Source organism: Trachemys scripta, chromosome 5, assembly GCF_013100865.1.
Source record: "Trachemys scripta elegans isolate TJP31775 chromosome 5, CAS_Tse_1.0, whole genome shotgun sequence".
Lineage (NCBI taxonomy): Eukaryota > Metazoa > Chordata > Testudines > Emydidae > Trachemys > Trachemys scripta.
Genome location: NC_048302.1, coordinates 27,622,655 through 27,647,121, shown reverse-complemented (window position 1 = coordinate 27,647,121; position 24,467 = coordinate 27,622,655). Strand labels below are relative to the sequence as shown.

General features: G+C 41.1%; 1 protein-coding gene across 1 annotated transcript in view; it reads right to left on the bottom strand.

The window, feature by feature from the left end:
- Window positions 1–24,467, bottom strand: part of LOC117877850 (B-cell scaffold protein with ankyrin repeats-like) — a 114,925-nt gene that overhangs the window by 68,714 nt on the left and 21,744 nt on the right. The window contains exon 2 of the mRNA XM_034771417.1: window positions 6,963–7,361. Coding sequence (XP_034627308.1) covers window positions 6,963–7,361 — 399 coding nt within the window. The remainder of the gene's footprint in view (window positions 1–6,962; window positions 7,362–24,467) is intronic.

Here is a 24,467-nt window from a genome sequence, read left to right as displayed (position 1 = left end):
ATGTTTCATTGACTTAAATCGTGTAGAGTGGGGTCCACAAGAAAGGTCAGCATTTCCCCAAGGCCTAGTTCCATTCAGACAAAGGGGCTCTCTCACTGCGGATCCTTTTTAGTTGAAGTTTAATATCATTTAGCATTTCAGTTTGGGGGTTTTGTTTTTTGATAGACTGCTTGCTATTGTCAACGTGGTGAAATCCTGGCCCCAGTGAAGTCAATGGCAAAACTCCTATTGACTTCACTGGGGCCAGGATTTCACCCCCATGTTAAAAATTATTTAGCACTAATAGCCTGCTGTTTGCTTAAAAAAGTTCACATTTTTATTAATTATTTATAGCACTGGTGTGAACTGGACTTTGTAGTCAAATAAGATGATTTATAATGTTATGAAGGGTCTACATAATACATGTCATAGTGGATTCAAAATGCTCAGTAGAACAGGTATTTGAGCATTTGGGACAAATTTATCCCTGGTGCAATTCCAGTGAAATCAGTGTCTTTACACCAGCAATAAATGAATGTTACCCTTTTTATATCAGGAAATTGATACAACAACAGGTTCAGTAGAAATATAGGGGCTTAATTCTTTTTCCTCTGCCCTGAGAAAGTGTAGTAAGCAACTAACTTGAATTTGGTGTGAATCTTTGCCCATTTTAAGCTCTATTTGCCTCAGCTTGTTTGTATTTTGGACTACTAGTTATATGACAACTATAAATTTGCAATACTGCAGTGTTTCAGAGCTGCACCCTGTTAATTGATGCAAAAGCAGTTTTTCTAATGTTGTTCTTTACACAGACAACGTGTGTGGTAGTATACTCATTACATTTTAGTCAAGGATTAGAAGTCAATGGCATATTGTTGTCTCAGGCAGAAGATATGTATTCATTTTGTGAGGTTCACTGACTAAGCCAATGGAGAGCGTGGGTACAATTTTCAACCCTGATCACTGCTGTCAGCCAGCTCTCAGCCTAGGCTCAGCTGTCATCTCTTTACATCTCTTGTGCTGGGTCACCTCTGGAACCCCAGCATCTGCCAAGTTTACAGTTCCCCCACAGGAGCTGAGCTCACTCTCAGGGTCCTTTCTGAGTCCTTGGCACTGCTCCTTAGGTCCAGCTATAGGACACCATCAAAGAGCAGACTTCCAGAGCACCTCTCTCAGGGCTGCAGTGCCTGTCTGTCTACCCTAAACAAGAGAGGAAAAAGGAGAGTCTACTCTCTGCCTCAGCCTAGACTTGCTACTAGCCTCTCCTCTTAGGCAACTGCTCTGTGGCCAGCTTCACCTTTTCTAAGCTCCCCTTCTCCAGGTAGTGCATGCTCTGCAGGTGTGCCTAATTGGCACTGCCTGAGTGCAGGAATGGTTGTTAGACTTGCTGTCATTGGGATAGGGGCATGTCTGATCACAGTCACCTAATTCCTCGTTTAGGTAACTATGGGCTGATGTAAGGGGCTAAAACAATATAGATTTAGGCATCATTATTTAAGTGCTCAATTTTAAATAAATGGATTTCTCCTGTTTCATGAAAAAAGGGCCCTCTTTTTCTTTGGGAACAGGCTGGTAGGAGAAGAGAAAAGGACTGCTGTGTTTATTTTTGTCAACACCATCAAATAAAATAGAGCCATTAAAGAGAGTGCTAGATGCTAAGATTCCCAAGTCCTAGATAGATTCAAAGTCCTACCAAACAGTCTCCTAAAATAATAAGCTCATTTTAGAAACATTAACAGAGAGGTATCTATAGAGCACAAAATTTTCAAAATCTACCCTCCCTTTTTGCATCTGCAAGATGAGGACAGAAATAACTGCAGAAACAATTTAAGGCATTTAGAGATCTAAGTATCTAACTGCACATGCAAATCAATTACCGTACTTAGTCGCAGAATCTGTCTAAATTGTGCCTACAAATGATTGTGGGAATAAAACCAGAGGCCCAATTAAGTCTAGGCTGAAAAAACAGGCCAATAGGATCTCTTTCTTAATGAATATATAATAGTAACCATAATTTCTAGGCGAAAGTACGTGCCTAGAAACTTGGCTGTCTGCAGTGTCACGTTGACTGCTACTCTAGAGTGGTGAGAAGGGGGGGGAGAAAGGAGGGGGAAAGGCATAGAGTAAAACACAGTGTTGAACTGTACTTTCATCAATATTAAGAAAAGTTGAGGCAAAGAAAAGTCAAAATACTAAATTAATAGAGTCACTTTACATTAAAATTGAACACAGTTATATAGAAGAGTAAATAGAATCTTAGTTGCTAGCTTGGGAAAATACAACCTCCTAAGTCCTAACTTTTCTGTACAGCCTATATTTCTAATGACAAGTATTCAGGCAGTTGAAAAATCAGAAGAAAAGGTTTAATTGAGCTGCTCAAGAGAACATCACTGTAAAAATGCTCACACCTTTTAAGAAGTCTTGCTATGCCAATCTCTTAACAGCAAAAATATTTGCATTCTTCCTAGCACTAAATAGAAACATAGTAAAATCTGCCACCATCCAGGAAACATATGTTACAAAGCATAATCTCTGAGTCTCAGTTCCTCATTTGCTCCCCCTATGTATGCTCTCAACCACAGACAGCAAACCCTCCTGATTTTAGGTTTTCTTTGAATCATGCTATGCTGTGAACTGGATCTCTAGTGGGTACATTATCTAACTATCAACTAACACCTTTATTTGAAGTGTGCATGTTAATTAGTATTATTTATTTGGGTAGCACAATAAGATTACACAGCTGGAGAGCAGTGCCAAAGGGTTGAAGTTGGCACAATATGGCATGGTAAAGGATATTTCAGCCAAATGAAGAGATACAGAGCTGGATTTCTTGGTCCATTCTATCCACTTCATGCTGCTCAGACAGCACAAAGAGAATAGAGTCCCGCTGGAAATTAACTAGCAGAGAATCCCCTTGCCCAGAACTCCCTCCAGGCGTAAAGCCAGAAAACCCTGCTTCTGTGCCAGCCACCCACTCTGACGTAATGGCACGGCAGGGTAGAGTTTGTTAACACCTAATCTACATTGATGTCTGAGAGATTGTAAACCAGTGATATAAATCAGAACAGACCCTCTTCTGTTCTATCTAATGCCTGGACTAGCCCAGTACTGAATCATGGAGCCAAAATCAGCTGTCAAATGGCCTCCTGTGCCCTGCAATGAATGGAACTCAGGGGCAGAGAACTGATGTCAGGTAGTTAATACTGAAATGTGCCGTGGAATATATGGGAGAAGAATGGGAGAGTTTTATGAATATTGATTAGGAGACATAAGAGGTAGTGTGCAAGGTGATATGAACATGCAGAGTGAACAAATTAGCAGCAATGAATAATGTTATGAGAAAATGGAAAAGGAAGGAGTAAAATATATATAATTTTGTGTTCTGCTTGGTCACTATGTCAAAAGTTGTTGCAGAAACAGAGGGGATCAGAGATAGGTGATGAAAATACGAACACAAGAATGGCCATACTGGGTCACACCAAAGGTCCATCTAGCCCAGTATCCTGTCTTCCGACAGTGGTCACTGTCAGGTGCCCCAGAGGGAATGAACAGAAAAGGTAATCACCATGTGATCCATCCCCATCGCCCATTCCCAGCTTTTGGCAAACAGAGGCTAGGGACATCATCCTTGCCCATCCTGGCTAATAGCCATTGATGGACTATCCTCCATGAATTTATCTAGTTCTTTTTTGAACTCTGTTATAGTCTTGGCCTTCACAACATCCTCTGGCAAAGAGTTCCACAGATTGACTGTGCGTTGTGTGAAGATTAAAATGAGATGTGGGTAGGCTGACCAGATGTCCCGATTTTATAGGGCCAGTCCCACTATTTGGAGCTTTGTGTTATATAGGCACCAACTGTCCCCGCTCCCCCAATCCCCGTCCTGATTTTTCACACTTGCTGTCTGGTTACTCTAGGTGTGGGCAGGCTACCACATGAAGAGAGACTGAAAACTTTGAAAGTATTTAGCTTAGTGAAGAGTAAGAGGAGACATGATGGAGGCATACAAAACATTGGTATACAAAAGGTAAATCAAATGTATCACTTATCTTTTCATTAAAAAGCTACAAATTTAAAACTGATAAAAGGAAAAAAGGGTTTTACAACATCCGTAAAATAATCTGTGAAAAATCACTGCCACAGGTTATCATTGAGGCTGCTTAGCAGGATTCTAAATAAAAGATTAACATGGATAATGCAAACATCCACAACTACATTAGACAGATGTAACCAATATAAGAGATGTACATCTTTACACTTCAGGGCATACCACTAACTGATACAGATTAGGAAGAAACTTTCATTGTAAATCAAGTGATTTTCATATTTGTCCACTACAGCATTTTTTTTTTTTTTTTTTTTTTTGCACCTTCCACTGAAGCAGTTGATACTGGCCACTATTAGAGACAGGATATTGTGGGTGCCTTGTCACTTTACGTTGTCATATTCTGCAATCTGACACTGTAAAAAAATGCTTTGTGACAACTGACCAAAATGAAGAAACACCTTTCTTCTAAGAAATTATATTTGTTTTTTTAATAAATGTTGCAGTTTTCTGTTTGTAGTTTCCACTGATGTGGAAGTACAGTCCCTGTGCTAAATTCTCCTCTTAGCTATTCTGGTGTGATCCCATTGATTTAATTCCCATGAATGACAAGGTTACTGGGCCAAAGAGCTCTCTCCCATTTAATAGTCAAACATCAGTAATGCACTGTAGGAAGGTGCAGAACTTTTCTGATGACTCCTTCTGGAAGCCAATTTGGGTGACTCTGATTAGCTTTACTCCAGAACATAAAAGGAAAGAGAGGCCTTGAGGGAACGGTAGGAGCTCCTAGAGCAGAGGTGGCCAAACTTACTGATCCTCCAAGCCGCATATGATAATCTTCAGAAGTTCAATAGCCAGGCGTACCTGTTTGGGGCTTCTGCCCTGGGATAGGGTGGTGGGGCGCCTGCCAAGGCCTGGGCCTTCAGCAAGAGGGTAGGTGCCTCGTGCAGGGCTGAGGTGCCTAGACCCACGCCCCACTGGGCAGAAGGCCCTAGTCCCACCACCCTGCCACAGGGCAGAAGCCCCAAGTTCTCCCACCCCAATCTGGCAGGTGGAGGGGGGGGGGCCTCCACAAGCTGCACTTTTACTGTAAAAGAGCCACATGTGGCTTGTGAGATGCAGTTTGGCTACCCCTGTCCTATAGGAAGAAATATTAATCGTCAGGAAATGTGCAGAAAGAAGCTTATGCAGAGGAGGGGATCTAGGACTTCTGTTTGTAAGTACAGTCATGTCCGTTCACTTGGGTCCCAGCATGCTTTCAGTTACACACCAGTGTTACTGCAGAGTAAATCCATGTTCATGTAATTAAAGACTGTGGGTCTACTTCTCCACACCACTACCATAGATTTATACTGGTGCAACTCCACTTCATGACAGCACTTTGCTGGAGTTGTTCTAGCATAAGACTGGGACAAGGGAGTGAGGAAAAAAATCAGACGCTATGATTTAATTCATATTCCCTGACTTTTGAGTACTTCATTTTCCAACCTTCAAATGTTTAATGTCAAGTTTTTGATGGACTTTCCTTCCTCTTTTTTTTTTTGAAAGTAAAAGAAAAGAAACTCTGATGTGGAGCTACTTGCTAGATAGCAGCACAACATTCTACCCTGCACATAATGTGCAGTTTCTGAGGTCAAGGCTCATGTCCTGCTTCACTGAGTATGCACTTTGCATGCTGAATGAAAGTTTTCGAACAGCTTATATGGGGGCAAGAGTGTGTGTGAGTAGTATAACCACACAAAACAGAAGGAGTTTGAGAGCAGACAGAGGACTGAGAGGCTATGAAAAAGCAGCAGTAGCAAATGCCTATCAGGAGTGCATATCGGTTGATGTGTGTGGAGCCTGTGATAATATTACTGGAGTGGCCTCCCCAAATTGATTGTGATACAGTCTTCCTACAAAACTGACTACAGATGGTGCTAGGTACAAAGTGACTCCTCAGTTTCATTTCTACAGCACAGTAAAGTACTGGCAAATGAATTTCAACTCTGTGCAATGGGCCAGCACAAGACCTATTTACTACTTACTCTCTTAAAATAACTCTTATGTTGACCTCCTGCTCAGTGCTGATCTGCCTCAGCAGCCATATAACAAACATATACAGGATGCAATTCTATTTCGCAGAAACTTCTTGTTTCAGCTGGTGCAGAAGATTAGCATGCTGTTTCAGCTTGTGTATGCGTTGGAGAAAAAAAGAATGACTGAAGTGAGCCCAAACTTTGTGGATGGCATATTTTCCATATTCGCACATTGCCTAGGAAGTTCTGAACTAGGAAATCAAGACAATTTGAAAGTTATTACAGGTTTCAGAGGGGTAGCCATGTTAATCTGTATCAGTAAAAACAACGAGGAGTCCTTGTGGCACCTTAGAGACTAACAAATTAATCTGGGCATAAGCTTTCGTGGGATATAACCCACTTCATCAGATGTATGGAGTGGAAAAATAATTTTCCCTCTGTTGATACTCACACCTTCTTGTCAACTGCTGGGAATGGGCCACATTCACCCTAATTGAATTGGCCTCATTAACACTAACCCCCCACTTGGTAAGGCAACTCCCATCTTTTCATGTGCTATATATTTATTCCTGCTTACTGTATTTTCCACTCCATGCATCTGATGAAGTGGGTTATATCCCACAAAAGCTTATGCCCAAATAAATTTGTTAGTCTCTAAGGTGCCACAAGGATTCCTCGTTGTTTTTACTGAAAGTTATGAGACATGCATACACATTTTTCAGCCATACTAATGGCAGGCATTAGATTGATATAAGAGTATATCATCCCTTTAAGCTCACCAGAGAGCTTCTGAAGAACATTCACTGAAGTGTTAGACTTTCCAAAGTTGCATACTCCTTACTCTGGATCTAAATGTAGGATAACTTTAATCATAATTAAGTGACAAATATATCAGCAGCAGGATTAAAATTTAAAATTACCTTGTTGAATAACACCAGCAACAATGGAGAGATATTCCTCGGGATCCTGATCGGTGGAGATCTCTTGGCTTCTTTGGTCTAAGGTCAGTATCTCATGTAGAACGTCTGAGTTCTCCACCCCACAAAGTAGAATCACTACCCTACCTGGAGGCTCAAGGACCCTGTCCAAGAAATATCTTCTCTTTTGATCCAAGCATTTTAGAAGTCCATTTGATAGTATGAGCAGTTTACATCTATAACAGGATAGAGAGTGTGACCCCAGATGCTGAAAAGATAAAGTCTCTAGGTTGTAAAGTAAGATTCCTTCTTCCTTTATAATGTGTTTGAAAAGCGATTTTAAATACAGAGCCCATTCTTCTGCCTCTTCTTCGTAAATCACCAGAATGTCCTTTGTATTTTCTGTAGGAAAGAAAACATTTTTAACCTCCATTTTATCTAATATCCACAGCTAGCATGTTAGATTTTTTCTCTTTGTAATCTGAAACAGAATGGTAGAGATAGAAAATTGGATTTTCAACTGTTTGCAGAAAAAAATTGAACTTTATGTTCCAAACCAGAACATAAATATTTTTGAAATTTCCTGTGTAATAGAAATTCTGATAAAATATCCCTTTTGAAAGTTTTGTTTAGGAAAATTTTTGAACTTGTTTCAAAACAAAATATGTTTAATGTTTTCCTTTTCATAGTATTTATTGTCTTTATGTTTCATTATGTCTCATTAGCAGTAGTAGTAGTGAATCTCACATATCATGTCATATTATGCAGACAAAGTATAATATTCAAAACAATTACTTTCTTATTTTTATTGTATTTTATTTACAAAAAAAATATTGGTGCAGCTGCTACTTAATACAGATTAAAGCACCTTATTTTGTTGTTGAAAATGTCTCTTGTTTGTGATGTAATGAAGTAGTTTGACACTTTCAATAAGAAAATAATTGTTAAAGTGTCAAACTGTTTAATTACAACTTGAACAGGAGACACTAATCTAGAAAATAAGGAAGTGTTTTGATCTAAAAAGTAATAGAATACTTTGAGTATATTCTGTCCTCATAATATGACATACCACATTATGACATGATTTGACATAGATGATTGGTATGTCATTTTATGCACTACAACAATTGACGTATTGGGAACTGGGTTGGTTGTTTTTTCTATATATTTATTTTAAAATATTAATGTAAATGCTAATCTAATAAAACTGGGAATAGTTCAGCATCCGGCAAGTTGCTGCAGCTAGAGAAACAAAAGGAAATGTCAAATAAAGAAGGTAACGGCACACCCATGATGCTGACATTATAGATGATAGGATACCATTGACACCACTGATATATTGATCAACAACAGTATACAGCAAAATACAATATGACATCAAATGAATTAATACAGTTCTATCCCTTTAAGCTCTTTTCTGTTGTAAGGATTATAGAAATATATTCTAATAGCAATTGTCACAAAGTTAATCACAGCTGGTTCTAAGCATCAGCATCCACAGACTACATAGTTTTAGCTCAGTAATACAGGTTTGTATGCTATGGATCATATTCGACACTTAGTTATAACGATGTAAATCTGAAGTAACAACACTGATGTAATTACACCTGCTTTATGCCATTTTAAGTGTGAACAGAATTTGGCCCAACATATTTGATAATTATATTAATTTAAAAGCTCCGGTTTTAGATATCTCTTAATAGAAAGCACCAAATGAACCAGAAAGTTCATTTCTATCCCACTATACACTAGTTATTTTGATTTTTTTAAAATACTGTAAACAAACAAAGCTTAGCCATGGGATCTGCATAGCTCTTATAGACATAGAAGCACATACCACACAACAGCACACACCAACAATAAATACTAATCAATTACAGAATTAAAAATTAATAAATCAAACATCCTCTGTCATTTATATATTACATGTGCAGTAGAACAGTGGCATAAGTACATGACCCTTTGTGCAAGAAACAATGCTTATGTAATGAAGATTTTCTGCAGAGTCTATTCAGGTCAAATCCTAAGGTCTAACTTGGGTAATTATAGGGGCCCACCACCATAGTTACTGAGCACCTCACAATCTTTATTATATATACTCACAGAGAGAGAGCGCCTCAGAACACCCTGGTGATTATTCCCATTTTACAGATAGAGATCTAAAGAACAGAGAGACTAAATGACTTGTCCAAAGTCACACAGGGCACAGCAGGGAAGAAAGCCCAGATCTCAAGAGCCCTAGATTAGCGATATCACCATTTCAGGGTAACGGCTCCTGTGTCACCAGTTCTGTGATACACTCCAGGCGTTCCCAGTCAGGTCTCCAGTTTCCCTCAATCACCTATCTCTATGTAGGGACCCTTATAACACTGTCTTCTGACCAGGGGTTTTTAAGCCTGCACAGTTCCCTGCCTTACACTGTGATATCCCCAGCAAGCCAGCCTGCCAAAAAGTCAGCCCCTGTGCTTTGCTTTCTCTCCGAGGGCTACGATCAGCATACTGCCAGCAGTTACAAGTTACCACACTACTCTTTCTAAGCAAGCACCTTTATTCTTAAGGAAAAGACATTACATAAGGTAAAGGCATTACACAAGACAAAACGTAAGGACACAACAAACATAAGGACACAACAAAAATTCGTATACACACGCAAAAAGCTTACATTTTTGTCACGGGTATTTTTAGTAAAAGTCATGGACAGGTCAGGAGCAGGAAACAAAAATTCACAGCCTGTGAGCGGTCCATGATTTGTATTATATACCTGACTAAATCTTGGGTACTCAGAGGGTGGCCCAGAGGCGCCATGGGTGCTCTAGGGGCGGGCTGACAGCTTGAGGCCCAAGACCCCTGCTGCTGCTGGGGGGAAGGCGTAGTTGCCCGAGACTGACGCACGGCCGCTGCAGAAGTCACAGAGGTCCCAGAAAGTCACAGAATCCGTGACTTCTGTGACCTCCGTGACAGACTCGCAGCATTATCTATGGGGTCTTAGTAGGTCAAAGTTCTTCCAACTATTTGGCAAGGGTCGAGCCTCCCTCCCTTGGACAGAAGGCTCTGTCTGTTTGCTGGATCCGAAAAAAGGCTTTGAGTCAGTTTACCTGCAGCCTTTTTCTGCCAAAAGCCCTTTGTCTGCTGGTCGCTGGAAAACCCACCTTAAACCAGTATATGGAAAGCAATCCAGGGTATGGTACCTCTCTAGAGTTGGTTAGTCTTAGTAATTCACCTTAGTCCCTCCCACCATATGTAGTTCCTAGAGAAGCTGTGCTAACCCTCCATCATGGAGTAGAACAGTCATACATAATACTATTCATAGGTATAAAATAATATGGTCTGCAAAGATACTGCGATCGCCTGCAATATCTGTCAAGTGTATTGCCACTGGACCATCGTTCCTTTCTTAGCTTCTAATCCAGGGGTTGGCAACCTTTGGCAGACGGCCCATCAGGGAAATCTGCTGGCAGGCCGCGAGACATTTTGTTTACGTTGACCGTATGCAGCCATGGCCCCCTGCAGCTCCCAGTGGCCACGGTTTGCGGTTCCAGCCTGCACCGTTTCCTGCAGCTCCCATTGGCCGGCAACAGCGAACTGCAGCCACTGGGAGCTGCAGGGGGCCATGCCTGCGGATGGTCAACATAAACAAAATGTCTCACGGCCCACCAGCAGATTATCCTGATGGGCCGTGTGCCGAAGGTTGCCGACCTGTTCTAATCATTCATCCTTTATATATAGGATAGTACATAATAGCATCCCAGAATAGTTGACAATGAATTGCTGCTCACTCTCAAACTAGGGGTGACTGAAAATTTTCAAAATACATTTGAAATAGAGGCCTCCATATTTTCTATGGTCAAAATGTGAAATCAACCTTATGCAAGATAGCTCTCCATCCCTGTTTTAAAATGCAATTCTAATAAAAAGTGTTTTATAATACTATATTTCTCATTTTACTTAGAGCTAAAATTGAGTGCTATAGGTAGGGCCCTACCAAATTCACGGCCATGAAAAACGTGTCACAGACTGTGAAATCTGGTTTCCCCATGAAATCTGTTGTTTTGTGTACCTTTGCCCTACACTATACAGATTTCACAGGGGAGACCAGCGTTTCCCAAACTGGGGGTCCTAACCCAAAAAGAAGAGGTGGGGTAGTCGCAAGGTTATTGTGTGTGGGGGGGGGTCACACTATTGCCATCCTTATTTCTGCTTTGCCTTCAGTGCTGGGTGGACACAGAGCAGTGGCTGCTGGCCGGGCACTCAGCTCTGAAGGCAGTACCCTGCCAGCAGCAGCGCAGAAGTAAAGATGGCATGGTATGGTATTAGCATCCTTACTTTTGCACTGCTGCCTTCAGAGCTAGGCGCCATGCCATCAGCCACCACCCTCCGGCAGCCCAGCTCTGAAGGCAACACTGCCATCAGCAGCAGCACAGAAATAAGATTGGCAATACTGCAACCCTCCTACAATAAACTTGCGACACAATCCTCTTTTGGGTCAGCCCCCCTACACTTACAACACTGTGAAATATCAGATTTAAATAGCTGAAATCATGAAATTTACTATTTTTAAAATCCTATAACTGAAATTGACCAAAATGGACCGTGAATTTGGTTATAGGACACTGGGCTAAGCAAAATGGTTTCACGTTTACAGTAGTTTAAGAAAGAGGAGTGGCTGTGAGGCTTTTTTTTTTTTTCCAGATCCTTGTCTTGATTTTGGTAAATTGTTCAGAAGAAAAGGATAAAAGAAAAAATGTTATTAGTCAGAGTTACATAAGGAATGTCAGAAGAGGAGATGGAAGTTCACAAATTGTAGGGATAGAAAAGACCCTTATAATTATCTAGTCTGATCTCCTATACCACAGACCACAGGACCTCACCCAGCAATTTCTGCATCAAGCCTATAATTTGTGTTTGAGCTACAGTATTTTTTTTAGAAAGACATGCAGTCTTGATTTAAGGACTTCAAGTGAAGGAGAATTCACCATACTCCTATGTAAATTATTCCACTGGTTAAGTATTCATTGTTAAAAATCTTCACCTTCTAGTCTGAATATATCTCTCTTGTCTCTTCGTGGTATCTCATTTTGCCTTTTTCTACTAGTTTAAAGAACGCCTTACTATCAGAAATCTTTTTCCCATGTAGGTACTTTTAGACTGTGATCAAGTGACTTCTCAGCCTGCTGTTGGATATACTTTGCAGACCTCAAATCATTCTTGTAACTTTTTTCTGAATCCCTTTCAGTTTCTCACCATCCTTTTTGTGAACATCAGAACTGGACACAGTCTTCCAGTAATTAGAGAAGAGAAGAGAAGAGAAGAGAAGAGAAGAGAAGAGAAGAGAAGAGAAGAGAAGAGAAGAGAAGAGAGGTTGGTTTCAGCAAGAGTTCTATGCATGGCAGACATGCAGCATTGAACCCATGACTAGAAATGTCTGCGAAGTGCTTTTGAGTGCTTTAGTGTTACATAAATATAAATCATATACACAAAAGGTGAAATTCATATCTGTGCAGAGGGACATCAGAAAGGTTATGCACTGTCTCAGTCCAAGACTTAAGAGAAGTCGCAGTCTGAAGATGAAGGAATGGTGGGAAAGATGCCTTTAAGTTATGAAATATGAAAAAGCCTTATATTTTTCAAAATGCAAGTTTTTGTTTTAAAATATTGTGCAAACAACGGGACCACATGTGGATATGATATACCTGGATAGAAATTTCATACTCAGAAGAGCCTAAGTGATTTGGGAATATGTGACATTCTATACCTTGGGGGAGTGTCCTGTAACCCCCATATTCCTCATTTCAATATAATTGTGATCTTACCTATAAAGCATGCCTTGTAAGGTATCAGGGGAAAGGTTATGATCTGCTGAAAGTCATTTCTCTATCCATATATGTATATCATTAATTCATATGAAGTTATGAGAATTGTGTTGTATGGGTGTCACTAAAACATGCTGTACATTGGGGAATCAGCCAGATATTAGCTCCCCAGAGGGAAAGGGGTGTCAAACAACTTGTAGATCTTCCCCTTAGGCTGGGGGGGATCCTTTAGCAGTAGGCGGGCTTTGCCCTCCCACTTCCCGGAACCCAATAAGTACACTCCCATAAATGTAAACAAACTTGATTGTCTTAGCAATTGGCTGAACAAGACATAGGACTGAGTGGATGTGTATGATGTGAATTGAAAAATACTATTTCTTTTGTTTATCTTTTTATAGTGCAAATCTTTGTAATAAAAATAATATAAAGTGAAAAAAAACAAAAAAAAACAGCCATTGTCCAGCAAGGGAGCTACAATGTAATGACTCACCTGCATGAGGCCACACCAGGGGAATTGCTCAACCTTGCCTGGAGACTCAGCAATGCCCCCAGACATGCCTGGATTTGCGCTCCCCAAGAACATTGGACTAAGAGTATAAAACAGACACAGTGGCCACGTGCTGGGCCTTTCTCCTTCACCCATCTACGCTGCAAGCAACAAGGACACTCTGAAGACTCCAACTAAGGGGACTGGCCCAGATTTCGAGATGGAAATCTGAGTACTATGAGCTGCAATATCCAGTGGGGTGAGAAAAACTGCTTAGTCTAGTTGTTGCCCAGTCTAACAGGGTTGAGAGTTTAGACTGCGTGCTTATATTTTATTTTATTTTGGTAACTAACTCTGACTTTTTGCCTATCACTTAATAGCACTTAAAATCTATCTTTTGTAATCAATAAATCTGTTTTACTGTTTATCTTTACCAGTGAGTTTGTCTGAAGTGTGTGGCAAATATGCTCAGGTATTGCAAAGGCTGGTGTATATCCACTTTCCACTGATGCAGTGCTGAACCAATTAATAAATTTGCACTGCTCATTTTGAGCAGTGCAAGATGGTATATTCCTGAGGTGCAGTGCTGGGTGTTGGGGGGATTAGGCTGGTACTTTTCTGTGTGTGATTCATGACTGTCTCTGGGAGCATTCATGCAATCTAGCTGGGTGTGGGGCTCCACATGCTGTTGTGCTGAGTGATCACAGCGCCTGGAGGAGCTTGCTGCTGGTCTCTAGCAAAGCACTGTGAAAGAATTGGAGAGAATTAAGTGGGCACAGCAGTCCCACAGTCCCAGGCTGCACCCCGGGGATCTCGTGACAGAATACAAAACCCCAAATTCCACTGTGAGTGTATGACTATGTCCTCTGTTGAATGGGGATGAAAAGGGTGGTGGTTTGGGGAAGGGTGGGGTTTAAGATTTTTATTAAGGCAAAATTACAATAAAATTTTCACATACTACATCATACATTACTTATTATGTATGAAGGATTAGGTTAATATTCAAAGTTTTAAGTTGTTTACTGAGAGATGGGTCGTATCTCTTTTTTGCAATATTGATGTTTTTTAAAGGGAGAAAACACACAATGGTGTATTTATGTAAGGAAAGGGAGTGAGTGAGATGTATCTATTATACATTTGCTGGAGAAAGGGATCTAAGACATGTATCATATAAACTTTAATTTAAGACATTTTTCTTTCCTGATCTTTTGTTTATGGGGAGACTCATAGGACTGGTACTTCATTACAGCAGTTTGGTGAAATGTTTATTGTTTAAATAAGAAGGCAAGTGCTATTAAATTACATACAGCTGTCTTTGATTTAGAGGTGGGAGACAAAGTGGGTTTGTTTTGCATTATGTGTTTCTCTTATTTTTTTAATTTGTGCCATTTGATTTGTTGCTTTCTCAGTCTCGATTTAACTTTTTTCTGTTAATAATGAATGTAAGAGCTGTGTTTGTTAATTACTGTGATAAACTCAGGACAGACAGCTTTAGGGGGGTTAGAAAACTGTCCCAGAAGGTTAAAAGGCCCTCCTCCCTATCAGCTGAGGAGGGGTGACTACAGGTCAATCAGGGTCAGCTGAGAGGGAGTTACCTGAGGTCAATTAGGATCAGCTGATTCCAACTAAGGGCTGCCTGAGACCTTTTTAAACCCTGCCCTGTGGAGAGAAAAGGAGAGGGAAAGAAAGGAAGGGATGAGTGAGTCGTCAAGCTAGCAGTAGACAAGTAGTAGCAAGGGAGCAATCCTCTCCAGGAGGGGAGGCTGCATTTTCTCCCATAAGGGAGAAAAACAAGCCCAAAACACTGGCTGAGAGAAGGGCAGACTGCCCCTGTGCAGCTAAGAGGGACTATTTTACCCCAAGTCCATCTCACCAAGGCAAAAAACAGCTGAGGCTGGTGAGACTGAGAAGGTGCCTTGCCACATTACATTTATTATAAAGCTGGCAGGAATCACTGTTAAAGTGGTATATGTGATCAAATGTAGGGTTAACTGCTACTCACAGTTACTTATCCAGAGTAACTTCATTAAAGTCAGTGAAATTACTATAGAATTACAATATAAACTGTGAACAAAATTTTGCCCTTACTTTGAATATTTGCAAGGAGTCTACAGGAAGGTGATCAGATGAGATATCTTCCCCAGACACAGTGAGATTCAACAACCCATTGTGACACGAAGTATTCCTGTGTTCACACCCTCCACACTATTGTAATAATCTTTGTACAAAATGTGCCTTGTAAGGTATCATCTGAAAACTAACAACTCTCTGATCATTATTATTCTTGCTTCATGCATGTACATGATGTATATTAAGAGTTATGAATATATGCTGGAATTATGATTAAAGTATGTGTAAGCCAGGTATAGCCAGGGACTTGTTAAAACAGGTTTATTGTTTACTTCAATTTACAGATAAGCAGTAAACAGAACCATCAAGACAGCTGCGGAAGGATATGGCAGGAAATAGAACAATTTGCATTTCAGCAAACACATATGGAGGAAGAAAGAGTGTGGAGCTTCCTTCATCAGACTCAGGGTTCCCTTTCTCATAAACTTTACTTTGAAGGGCTTCAAAGGTTTATTGGTCAATAAAGACAAGGGGTCTGAACCTCAAGAATAAGCAATTGAACCAACTAATTTTACAATATTTCTCTATTATAAAGTGTATAGAGTGAAGTATTTTCGGAAAGCTAATGACACACTGTTAATTAACAGCATTGTGAAATGTTTGTATTAACACTATATGAGGAAATATGGATACTTAGTGATATTATGTTTTAAAGTCTGTGTCCAAACATGAAGAAACAAATGCTCTCCCAGACAAGAGAGAAGGCAGCTATTTGCCTGTCTCCTATGCAAATTAAGCATGGTGGAATCAAAACAACAGAAGCCCCACTTTACATGCAAGGGGATGGGAAGCCAACAGGAAGGGAAAAAATAGCATGAGGTCATCCTGCCATTTAAAGCAAGGTCATTGAAATTTGGAAGATATAAGCAAGGACAGGCGACATCTTTGGCATCCATCACTAAACAGACACAAGAGGCCAGAACTCTTGCAAGCTGAGAAAGATGGGTCCCTCAACCAAAGATTGATAGATACTCCCTGTAGAAATATTCCTCTTTAAAATATAGATGCAATTCTCTAAGGAAGCTTACTTGAAAACTACATTACACACAGATTTCCACCTCCACCCTCACTCCTCAAAGTAAAATAATTATTACAGGGTGCAGAAAAAGATGAAGTCCAGATATAATTCAATAGAACTCAATAGTGAATACAGTATAGCAAGTATTTCACTCAGTCTCCGGGAACTGAATATAGATGAGAAACGTACTTACACAAAGAATGTACCTTGCTAGATTAAACTTTAGACAGTTTGATGCATCTTTATTCTTTTATTTGCCCGTAAACCTTTCAAACTATTTCTTTTACTTGGCATCACTTAACCTATGTCCAATTGCTAATAAACGTATTACATTTTTTCCATTATAAACCAACTCAGTTCTATGTTTAAATGGAAGGGTGTATTTAAACTGTTATGTGCTTTTGTCTCTTTACAAGAACAAACCTTATTTCTCAGAACTGTCCAGTGGAGGGAAGGATATTATAGAGCACATGGTTTGGGGAAAATTCGGGATTGGGAGTGTGTATTACCCTGCAAGTAGTAACCAAGGCTGCTGCAAGCCAGAGGGTGGCTGTGTCTGTAGATAGGCTGCTGGGGTCCAAGCTACTGAACCTGGTCTGCCTCGTACACAGACACTCAGAGTGTGACTTGCATGCTTGTGGGCTTGTTGTGAACATCCCAAGTTGGCAGCTACGGCAGCAAAACATTGTGAGACACCCAGGGTTGCAGGGCAAATAGTGACACAACTGCTCATTGCACCCTGAACTGCTGTCACAACCATCCATTATTCACAAAAGGAGAGACCACCAGTCTATTCCTTGTAAGGCAGGGAGTTTTGCTATTAACTTCAGTGGAGCCAGTATTTCACATATAACACTCAACAGATAGGATTTATTTGTTTCTTTCACCTAGGTTGGTTTTGACTCAGTTTCTTAGAGATGAAAGGTTCTGCAACTGTTCACCAACTCACTAGTTATAGACCAAATAACAGTTAAAAGCCTCTACAAAGCCAAAAACCTACTGTATGCCCCAAACATTCATCTTTGTATATCACAATATTATTTTTCCCTGTAGAAATATTTCTCTTTAAAATATAGATGTAATTCTCTAAGGAAGCTTACTTGAAAACTACATTACACCCAGACTTCAATCTCCACCCTCACTCCCCGAGTAAAATAATTATTACAGGGTACAGAAAAAGATGAAGTCCAGATATAATTCAATAGCTCTCAATGGTGAATACAGAATAGCAGGTATTTCACTTTTGAGCAAGAATTTTCCCTTTACTGTTTTTATCTCTCACTATTTTTCTTTGAAGTTATTGCATTTTGTGTATAAAGTTGAGAAGAATTGTGTTCCTATGAAAGCTAATGTAATAGAAACTATCACCACCTGACAAAATTAAGCTATGCTTCAACTGTTCATACCTGGAAACAGTGTCAAAGGTAGAAATAAAATGTATTATTAATTCTGCAATGAGAAACAGTAGGAAAGTTTATGTAGTCATCCATAGCAGGAAAGGACTTTTCTGACAAGCCAAAGTATTCTGTAGGTTACTGATGTGTGGTCACCCATAAAAGCATAACAACACTGCCATAAAACGTGCCCTCTAAACCATGGTTTGAAAAGAAAAATGTTAATCTAGTAAGCTTCAGGAGAAACCAAAAAAAAATATGTTTTTTTGCATGGTGCTGGTAAAGAGGAAAATCAGGAACTTTTGCAGGCGGGAAGGTGGAATTTCATTCCAAGGTAAAGATTAGAAGGGATTATGAAGAAAAATAGAGTAAAAGAGAGTAGAAAATAATTGGAAAACTGAGGAGAAAATTACTTTAGAGAACAATTTCCTGGTGCAAGTGCTGGAGGAACCAACTAGGGGCAGAGCTCTTCTAGACCTGCTGCTCACAAACCGGGAAGAATTAGTAGGGGAAGCAAAAGTGGATGGGAACCTGGGAGGCAGTGACCATGAGATGGTTGAGTTCAGGATCCTGACACAAGGAAGAAAGGAGAGCAGCAGAATACGGACCCTGGACTTCAGAAAAGCAGACTTTGACTCCCTCAGGGAACTGATGGGCAGGATCCCCTGGGAGAATAACATGAGGGGGAAAGGAGTCCAGGAGAGCGGGTTGTATTTTAAAGAATCTTTATTGCGGTTGCAGGAAAAAAAGATCCCGATGTGTAGAAAGAATAGTAAATATGGCAGGCAACCAGCTTGGCTTAACAGTGAAATCCTTGCTGAACTTAAACACAAAAAAGAAGCTTACAAGAAGTGGAAGACTGGACAAATGACCCGGGAGGAGTATAAAAATATCGCTCAGGCATGCAAGAGTGAAATCAGGAAGGCCAAATCACACTTGGAGTTGCAGCTAGCAAGAGATGTTAAGAATAACAAGAAGGGTTTCTTCAGGTATGTTAGCAACAAGAAGAAAGTCAAGGAAAGTGTGGGCCCCTTACTGAATGAGGGAAGCAACCTAGTGACAGAGGTTGTGGGAAAAGCTAATGTACTCAATGCTTTTTTTGCCTCTGTCTTCACAAACAAGGTTAGCTCCCAGACTGCTGCACTGGACAGCACAGTATCGGGAGGAGGTGACCAGCCCTCTGTGGAGAAAGAAGTGGTTCGAGACTATTTAGAAAAACTGGATGAACACAAGTCCATGAACTGCATCCGAGGGTGTTGGCAGATGTGATTGCAGAGCCATTGGCCATTATCTTTGAAAACTCATGGCGATCGGGGGAGGTCCCAGATGACTGGAAAAAGGCTAATGTAGTGCCCATCTTTAAAAAAGGGAAGGAGGAGGATCCGGGGAACTACAGGCCAGTCAGCCTCACCTCAGTCTCTGGAAAAATCATGGAGCAGGTCCTCCAGGAATCAATTCTGAAGCACTTAGAGGAGAGGAAAGTGATCAGGAACAGTCAGCATGGATTCACCAAGGGCAAGTCATGCCTGACTAACCTAATTGCCTTCTATGAGGAGATAACTGGATCTGTGGATGAGGGGAAAGCAGTGGATGTGTTATTCCTTAACTTTAGCAAAGCTTTTGATACGTTCTCCCACAGTATTCTTCCCAGCAAGTTAAAGAAGTATGGGCTGGATGAATGGACTATAAGGTGGATAGAAAACTAGCTAGATCGTCGGGTAGTGATCAATGGCTCCATGTCTAGTTGGCAGCCGGTTTCAAGCGGAGTGCTCCAGGGTCGGTCCTGGGACTGGTTTTGTTCAACATTTTTATTAAAGATCTGGATGATGGTATGGATTGCACCCTCAGCAAGTTCGCAGATGACACTAAGCTGGAGGGAGAGGTAGATAAGCTGGAGGGTAGGAATAGGGTCCAGAGTGACCTAGACAAATTGGAGGATTGGGGCAAAATAAATCTGATGAGGTTCAACATGGACAAGTGCAGAGTCCTGCACTTAGGATGGAAGAATCCCATGCACCGCTACAGGCTGGGGACCGACTGGCTAAGCAGCAGCTCTACAGAAAAGGACCTGGGGATTACAGTGGACGAGAAGTTGGATGAGAGTCAGCAGTGTGCTCTTCTTGCCAAGAAGGTTAACGGCATATTTGGCTGCATTAGTAGGAACATTGCCAGCAGATCAAGGGAAGTAATTATATCCCTCTATTTGGCACTGGTGAGGCCACATCTGGAGTACTATGTCCAGTTTTGGGCCCCACACTACAGAAAGGATGTGGACAAATTGGAGAGAGCCCAGTGGAGGGCAACGATAATGATTAGGGGGCTGGGGCACATGACTTACAAGGAGAGGCTGAGGGAACTTGACTTATTTAGTCTGCAGAAGAGTGAGGGGGGATTTGATAGCAGCCCCTGAAGGGGGGTTCCAAAGAGGATGGAGCTAGACTGTTCTCAGTGGTGGCAGATGACAGAACAAGAAGCAATGGTCTCAAGTTTGCAGTGGGGGAGGTCTAGGTTGGATATTAGGAAACACTATTTCACTAGGAGGATAGTGAAGCACTGGAATGGGTTACCTAGGGAGGTGGTGGAATCTCCATCCTTAATGGTTTTAAGGCCCGGCTTGACAAAGCCCTGGCTGAAATGATTTAGTTGGTATTGGTTCTGCTTTGAGCAGGGATTGGACTAGTTGACCTACTGAGGTCTTTTCCAACCCTAATCTTCTATGATTCTAAGACCCACTGGGCAGATACTTGGGAAAGAATTCTCTGTAGTAACTCAGAGCCCTCCTCATCTAAAAAGCAACAGAGAGTCCTGTGGCACCTTTAAGACCAACAGAAGTTACTTCTGTTAGTCTTAAAGGTGCCATAGGACCCTCTGTTGCTTTTTACAGATTCAGACTAACACGGCTACCCCTCTGACACTCCTCATCTAGTGTCCCTGCCATTGGGGATTTTTGCTACATTCAGTAGCAGATGGGCCACATGCCATTGTAGGCAGTCCTGTCATACCATCCCCTAGATAAACTTATCACATTCAGGGTTGAAGCCAGTTAGGTTTTTTGCCCCCACTGCTCCTCTTGGAAAGCTGTTCCAGAACTTCATTCCTCTGGTTAGAAATTTTTAGCCTAAACTTGGTGATGAGGCTGTTTATATCCACTTGTTCTTGTGTCCACATTGGCGCTTAACTTAAATAACTCCTCTCCCTCCCTGGTATTTATCCCTCTAATGTATTTATAGAGAGCAATCATATCTCCCCTCATCCTTCTTTGAGTCTTCCTCATAAAGCTAGTTCTCCATTCCTCGGATTATCCTTGTAGCCCTTCTCTGCACCTGTTTCAGTTTGAATTCATCTTTCTTACACGGCACTACCGCCTACTCCTCTGGCAGCTTTTTTGTGTATGTGCCAGACCCAATCTGTTACGCAACCTCTGAGAATGTCTAGTGGATAAGGCCCCACAAGCTTGACGGGTGGAGGAACACTTAGCTTGAAGACCCCCTCCCAGGTTTAAGCATAAGACAGGACTTAGATGGGGGTACACATTAGGCGGCTGCTCACTGGCAGATTTTTAGGTGCCTATGGGGACTTCAGCAGTGAAACTTAGGCACCCAGGGATTTTAGGTGGCATGCCCTTCCAGCTTCACTGTGAACCACTGATAACTACTCTCTGGGAACGGGTTTTCAACCAGTTATGCACATACCTTATAGTAGCTCCATCTAGGTTGTATTTCTCCAACTTGCTTATGAGAAGGTCACGCGAGACAGTATCAAAAACCTTACTAAATATCACTGAATGCAACGGCCAAGAGGTGAAGGCTAATTATGTACAGTAAGAGAAGGCATGTACTTACACAAATATCATTGCAATTAGCAATTGAAGGCAAAGAAATGCAGACAATGTACACATTACACAATAGTTTAATAGAAATTTGAGAATACAAATACAATCACCGAGCTAGTTCATGTGGTGGTGGCAGAAATGCCCTTCTCCTAAGATAATTGCTTTAACGGAAGCAGGTGTGCCCACTGCTTTGCCGCATTTTAGGTACTTCATGATCTCACTCTAAAGCTTATAAGCAAATAGTTGTAATCTTCATTTCCATTAGTGCCAAATCTCTGAGAAGCAACATGGGAAAACATTTTCCATTATCCAAGCATAGCTCTAAAGTGTTTTCTGATGTCCCTCCCACACAAATCCATTTTGGCTTGCTTCAGGGGATTTGCCTTGTTGAGGTCTAGCAAGTCAGAGATAGATGCATAGTGAGATATGTTACTGGATGTGTGCCAGGTACTTTGACTGGTGAATTCACTCCTGATGTGGGAGGAGAGAATTAGTTATCTCAGGGACACTGATTAACGTTAAATTTAATAGTCCCATTTGGTTTTCACCAAGAAATTACAGGGATTTTATACTGAGGAGAAATTCTATATCTGTGGTGAGCTGGGGCTTTCACATGGAGACCAGTGCCTGTGCACATCTCTCCAACGCACTCTTGTCTCATTATAGCATGGTTTCTGACTAGTGACTGCCCTAATTTCTCCTTGGTAGGCAGGATGGGCAGCATGCAGAAATGACAGGGTTAGCATTATTTTGCAAAGCTTTATCCCGGTAAGTTCAAGAGGGGATAAGACAGCAGAGAGCACCCACTCCCAATAACACACTCTTCAACCCCAAGCAACTCTCCATTACTGCTGAGTCAGGACCCTGCAGACTAGGAGAGAGGGGTTTCAGTGGAATTGGGGATAGTGGAAGAGCATGCCACATCTTCACCTAAGATGGCATTCCGCTTAGCTACTCTGCCAGTGGAAATCCAGGTTTAAGATAACAACATAGGTGCGTATTTGACTATTAAAAGCCTAGCACTTCCCTGGCCCCATCTTTCTGTTCCAGAGAAAATATGTGGTTATTTTTTGTGATTTTTAGCATTGGTGAAAAGTACTGTATTGACAACTATGGAGAATGAAGTCCACTATCAACCAAAGAGTTATAGCCTAGGCGACATTCATCCAATCTTCCTCATTTCATTTAGAACTGTAAAAGATATTTAGCAACAATGTCCACTCTGTCCTTGGCGCCTCTGCTGAGACAGCCAACAAGACTGCTTGGTTTAGAGGTTTATGGGTCATGGACAGCTGTCCACTAGACACAGAGCACCAACTTGCTTCACACCGATCACTGAGCAGAGAAGATGCTTTAAAATGGTTTATGGACCTGACTAGTGACTGCCTTAATTTTATCTATAGAATGTTGCTCTGAAGATGCCATACATAAGAGAGAGAAACTGAGCAGCTCTCATAAGGTAGCAACTTGCCATTTAGATGACCAGTTTTTCAAAGTGAAAAACTAGGGACTCCTTGAGTGGGGGAGATTTGGAAAGCTAGAGGGTTGGTAGCCAATCTCCCTTCCCCATTCAGACTGAAAAAAGTGGGGCAAATATAACAAAAGGTAGTGTACCCAGAATGATATGCTGATCAGGATTCTTCTGAAATTGGGATAAAACCTTAGTTTTATTAAAACAGGCTGAGAAAATGGAATTGTCCCAAGCCACTTTTAGCACGGGTAGATCCTGTCTATGCTATCCAAGGAAGCTCTGTTATGTCCTTTTTTTGGCAAATACCTTATTCAAAGGCAGCTCTCTAGAAAAGTGGAAACACCATTTCAAATTGCTGTGTAGAAAGAGCCAAAGAAAACTGTGTATTCCTGTAGGTTGCCAAAGATCTCCTTTCATCAGGGAGAAGAGCTAAACATATCTTATTAAATTCTTTTTAAATTCAGAAAAATGTATATTGTAGAGAAGATAATGTAATCTGTGCAAAGGCCCTGTTTTTGTGATTCTATTTTGATGTTAACCTGAAGGATCAGTGACCCTGAGACCTGGTCTAAACTGGGGGAGGGGGAGGGCAGGAGAGGGGGATCGATCTAAGTTATGCAACTTCAGCTACATGAATAACGTAGCTGAAGTCGACGTACTTAGATTGACTTACTGTGGTGTCTTCACCGTGGTGAGTCGACTGCTGCCACTCCCCTGTCGACTCCGCCTGCGCCTCTTATGGCAGTGAAGTACAGAAGTCGACGGGAGAGCACTCAGGGGTCGATTTATTGCATAGAGAGTAGACGCGATAAATCGACCCCCGCTGGATCGATTGCTGCCCGCCGATTCGGCAGGTTGTGTAGACATACCCTGAGTGTTTCTTGCTTAATTTGAAATGAAGAAGAAAAGCTTGTTATAAATCAGATTAATAGAGAAACTGATTATCTAATGTACATGCTTAAAAGCAGTTAAAAACCACTAAACATTTTAGATCTTCCCCTGCCCAGATAAATTTGTTTGGTACACCACACACTTATAGAATCATAGAATCATAGAATATCAGGCTCAAGAGGTCATCTAGTCCAACTGTTATCACGTCCCTTATCAGTTTTCTTCATACTAAACAAACCCAATTTTTTCAATCTTTCCTCATAAATCATGTCTTTTTCAACCTTTAATCATTTTTGTTGCTCTTCTCTGTTCTTTCTCCAATTTATCCACATCTTTCCTGAAATGTGGCACCCAGAACAGGACACAGTACACCACCTGAAGCCTAATCAGCATGGAGTAGAGCAGAAGAATTAGTTCTTGTGGCTTCCTTACAACACTCCTGCGAATACATCCCAAAATGATGTTTGCTTTTTTT